Raw genomic sequence first — 4778 nt, 5'->3', positions numbered from 1 at the left:
GGGGGTCCTGGGAGTAAGGGGGGTGTGGAGGGATGGGGGACAGAGGGAGGGAGGGATACAGGGATGGAGGGACAAAGATGGAGGGATGGAGGGATGGAGGGAGAGGGATGGAGAGGGATGGAGGGAGAGGGATGGAGGGACGGAGGGATGGATGGAGTGATGTGGAGATGGAGTGATGCTGGGGCAGTAGGACATGGGACAGCAGGACGCAGAGCTGGGGGACAGCAGGGATAAGGGGACCCCCACCACCACCCCCCACATCCTATCCCACCGCAGGGCACGGAGGACCCGGCCGAGGAGGACAAGCCGGCTGCGGCAGAGCGGCAGTTGCGGAGCTCGATCCGGACCCCCCCGCAGCAGCCCATGCCCCTCATCCTCTGCATCTTCCAGCGTGAGTCCCGGGGGACACGGGGACAGGCTGGGGGGGGGGGGTGCCAGGTCCTCCCACCAGCCCCTGCCTCTCCCACAGGACCCAACTTCTTCCAGCTCCGCTGCTACATCTTCCAGGCGCTGGAGCTAGCACCCCCCAGCACCAAGGCCACCGCAGGTGGGACACCCCCCCCCGACCCTCCGGCCCCCACCCCGGTGGGCACCCTGGGGTGCTGATGGCATCACTGTCACCCAGACCCCATCGCCCACGTCTCCTTCGTGCACGTCAGCCAGAGCACCCGGGTGCTGCCCGGCACCCTGGACCCACTCTGGGACCAAACGCTGCTTTTTCACCGGGTGCTGCTGTACGGGGACCCCCGGGGTGTCCAGGATGAGCCCCCCGCCGTGGTGGTGGAGGTCTTCGACCAGGATGGAGGGGTACGGCACCTATGGGTGGGGGCACCCGTGGGTGGGGGGCAGCCCCCATGTCCAAGCAATGCCTTGCAGGGTGCCGGTGGTTTCCTGGGGAGGAGTGTGTGCACCCCAGATGTTTGGCTGGACGTGGGACGCCGGCGGCCCCCCCGGCTTCGGCGTTACTCCCTGGGGGGGCCGGGGGGGCTGGCCGGGGAGCTGCTGGCCACCTTTGAGCTGCTGCACGACGCCGAGGTGAGGGGCTGGTGAGGAGGGTGGCACAGAGGGCACCCAGGTGATGGGGTCCAACCGTCATCGTCCTCCCCGGCAGGATGGGTCCTTGGCACAGGTCAGCACCCCGCCGTGGAGGCAGGGGGTCTTCAGCGTCCCCCTGGGCATCCGGCCCCTCCTGCGGCTGGTGGCACTGGAGGTGAGATCCGGGGACCCGGGTGGGGACAGGGAGGGGAACAGCCTGGGGACAGGGATGAAGAAGGGGATGGGATGGGGACAAGGACAGGGAGAGGGATGGGGACAGGGGTGGCTGGGGACAAGGACGTGGATTGGAACAGGGGTGAAGACAGGGTGGACAAGGTCTGGGATGGGAACAGGATGGGGACAGGGATGGGGATGAGGTCCAAGATGGAGATTGGGAGGCAACCAGGCTGGGGACAGGGACAGGGACAATGATGAAGGCCCTGGGGATGGGATGGGGACAAGGACAGGGAGGGGGATGAGGATGAAGACAGGCTGGGGATGAGGTCAGGGATGGGGACAGGGATGAAGAAGGGGATGGAGACGGGACAGGGACAAGGACAGGGATGAAGATGGGGACAGGCACAGAGGGACGGAGACAAGAGGAGGACAGGATGGGGACGGAGATGGGGACAGGGACCAGGATGGGGACGTGCACCTTCAGCATCCCACCAGGCATCCAGCCCATTTGAGGTGAACCCTGAGCACTCAGGGCACCTCAGAGCGGGTGACGGCTGCTGGGTGCCCCCCCCCCAGGTGCTGGCATGGGGGCTGCGGGGGCTGCGCAGTGGCGTGCAAGCACCCAGCCTGGAGGTACAGTGCGGGGGCCGGACCCTGCGGACCCCCACCATCACCGACCTCGCCACCAATCCCAATTTCCCCATCAACGCCTTCCTGCTCACGCTGGTGAGGATGGGGGGGATGGATTGATGGGGGGGACCACCCCACCCAAGGGTGCTGCTGCTGGCACCCCGGGGTGACAGCACGGCTCGGCCCCAGCACTTGCCGGCGGAGGAGGAATACGTGCCCCCCATCCGGCTGCGGGTGACGGACACGCGAGATTTTGGGTACCGGCCTGAGGTGGGGCAGGCTTGCGTGCGGAGCCTGGGGCAGTACTTCTGCCAGCCCCACGGCGAGGGGCAGCCCCCCGGGCCTGGAACGCCCCCGTCTGGCTCTGGTACAGCCCTGCCCAGCACTGGTACCCCCTGCCCCACCCTTGGTACCCCCTGTCCCATCCCTGCCCCATCCCTGGTATCCCCTGCACCATCTCTGGTACTCCCCAGCCCCATCCCGGCCCATCCTTGTCCCATCGTGGTACCCCTCCTCCACTCCTGCCCCATCCCTGGTATCCCCTGCCCCATCCCTGGTATCCCCTGCCCCATCTCTGGTACTCCCCAGACCCATCCCTGCCCATCCTTGTCCCATCGTGGTACCCCTGCTCCACTCCTGCCCCATCCCTGGTACCCCCTGCCCCATCTCTGGTACTCCCCAGCCCCATCCTTGCCCCATCCCTGGTACCCCCCCCGTCCCATCCCTGTCCCACGCTGCCCACCTCCAGGATGGTTTATTTGCCCCTCTCCCCCCCCCACAGCGGCTCCCTGGGGCAGGATAGCTCAGGTGAGTCCCCCAGGCCCTCGGCACCCGGCCTCGGCACAGCTGGACACCGGGGTCCCTGGCGCCGTGCCTCAATTACCCTGAGTAATCCCCTTTGCTCCCTGCAGATACTGCCCAGGACCACCACTGAGAAAGGCGCTGCAGACAAGGTGGGCACGGGAACGGGGCCACCGCGGCCACCGCGGCCGCCTGTCCCCAACTCATCCTGCTCCCCACCAGGCTGCGGAGGAGGAGGAGGATGAAGATGAGGATGACTGGTGGAGCAAATTCTATGCGCCCACAGGGGACAAAGCGAAGAGCCGGCGGGGGACCAACAGGGACAGACTGAAGGTCAGCCAGAGCCTGGAGCAGGGGACAAGGATGGGGATGGAAATGTGATAGGATGGGGACAAGAATGAAGGAGGGGACTGGGACAGGGATGGTTGGGGACGAGGACACAGATGGGGATAGGGATGAAGATGGGATAGGGATGAGGTCGGGGATGGGAACAGGCTGGGGACAGGGGCAGTGATGGAGATGAGAGGGGGATTGGGACAGGACAGGAATGGGGACAGGGATGGAAATGGGATGATGACAAGGTCAGGGATGGAGATTGGGAGGGGAACAGGCTGGGGACAGGGACAGTGATGAAGTAGGGGATGGGATGGGGACAAGGACAGGGCTGAAGACAAAATGAGGACAAGAACAGGCATGAAGATGGGATGGGGACAAGGATGAAGAAAGGGATAGGGATAAGATGGGGAGAAGCGCCAAGATGGGGATGGGGACAGGAACAGGGACGGGAATGGGGACAAGGATGAGGACAGACACCACTCCCCAGATCTACAGCTGTGAGCTGGAGGCAGTGCCCGAATTCGAGGGGCTGCAGGATTTCTGCCAGACCTTCCCGCTCTACCAGCCAGGGGGTCACCCCGCGGCGGGGGAGGACCCCGTGCCTGTGGGCGAGTTCAAGGTGGGTGAGAGCCCCCATGGGACCCCCAGAGCTGGGGCGGAGGCACCCCGGGGTGCATGGCCGGGCGCCTCTCGCAGGGGCTTTTCCGAATCTACCCCCTGCCCGAGGACCCCGGGGTGCCCCCGCCACCCCGCCACTTCCAGGAGCTGCCCCCCAGCCAACCCCAAAAGTGCCTGGTGCGGGTCTACGTCGTCCGAGCCTTCGACCTGCCACCCCGCGACAGGAACGGGCTAGTAAGGCCACCCACAAGTGCTGGGCAGGGGTCCTCTGTCCTCTCCCCCCCCATGCCACCCTGACGGTCCCCTCCCTGCTTCCAGTGTGACCCCTATGTCCGTGTCTCACTGGGGGCAAAGACGCTGGGCCAGCGGGACCAGTACGTGCCCAACACCCTGGAGCCCGTTTTTGGCAGGTATGGCCAGGGTGGGTGGTCCAGTGGCACTGTCACCCTGGGGGGCACCAGGCTGGGGGGGCCTAGCACTGAGAGGAGGTGCCCAGGGAGGGCTGATGGGGCCCCGTTCCCCATGTCAGCATGTCCCCGTGCCAACCTGTCCCTGGGCCACCAGGTCCCTATGCCACTGGGTCCCCATGCCACCGGATCCCCATGCCACCAGGTCCCCATGCCACCGGATCCCCATGCCACCAGGTCCCCATTCCCCACAACAGCAGGTCCCTGTGCCACTGGATGCCCCGTTCCCCAGGTCCCCATGCCACCAAGATGCCCCATTCCCCATGCTGGTGGGTCCCTGTGCCACTAGGTCTTCATGCCACCCAGTCCCTGTGCCACCAGGTTCCCGTGCCTATGGGTCCCCACTCCCCATGCCAAGGGGTGCCAGCCCCCATGCCGGCGCGTCCCCGGGGCTGATGGCACCCTCGCTGCCAGGCTGTTCGAGGTGACGGGCACCATCCCGCTGGAGAAGGACCTGCGGGTCTCGCTGCTAGATTACGACCTGCTGCCACCCGACCAGGAGATCGGCACCACCACCATCGACCTGGAGAACCGCCTGCTCTCCCGCTTCCGTGCCCACTGCGGGCTGCCCGCCCTCTATCGCACGTGGGTGCCCCTGGGGTGGGGGGTACCAAGGGGCTTGGGGCATCGGGGTGCCCGGTCCCGAGCCCAGGAGTGGGCATGGGGATGGGTGCAGGGTGATGGGCACAAGGAGAGGAGAAGAGGGTGGGCACA

The 4778-nt window shown here is 66.4% G+C and overlaps 1 protein-coding gene across 1 annotated transcript in view; it reads left to right on the top strand.

Moving 5' to 3' along the window:
• The window catches only part of FER1L5 (fer-1-like family member 5), a 13785-nt gene that overhangs the window by 6334 nt on the left and 2673 nt on the right, over positions 1 to 4778 (top strand). Inside the window, exons 28-39 of the mRNA XM_010563021.1 lie at positions 277 to 391; positions 470 to 547; positions 626 to 807; positions 877 to 1035; positions 1112 to 1210; positions 1789 to 1938; positions 2032 to 2198; positions 2754 to 2976; positions 3467 to 3598; positions 3676 to 3831; positions 3916 to 4007; positions 4479 to 4649. Of these exons, the coding sequence (XP_010561323.1) occupies positions 277 to 391; positions 470 to 547; positions 626 to 807; positions 877 to 1035; positions 1112 to 1210; positions 1789 to 1938; positions 2032 to 2198; positions 2754 to 2976; positions 3467 to 3598; positions 3676 to 3831; positions 3916 to 4007; positions 4479 to 4649 (1724 nt within the window). The remainder of the gene's footprint in view (positions 1 to 276; positions 392 to 469; positions 548 to 625; positions 808 to 876; positions 1036 to 1111; positions 1211 to 1788; positions 1939 to 2031; positions 2199 to 2753; positions 2977 to 3466; positions 3599 to 3675; positions 3832 to 3915; positions 4008 to 4478; positions 4650 to 4778) is intronic.

This window comes from Haliaeetus leucocephalus, unplaced genomic scaffold (genome assembly GCF_000737465.1).
Source record: "Haliaeetus leucocephalus isolate CR32 unplaced genomic scaffold, Haliaeetus_leucocephalus-4.0 Scaffold162, whole genome shotgun sequence".
NCBI lineage: Eukaryota > Metazoa > Chordata > Aves > Accipitriformes > Accipitridae > Haliaeetus > Haliaeetus leucocephalus.
This window is presented reverse-complemented; position numbering and strand designations above follow the sequence as displayed.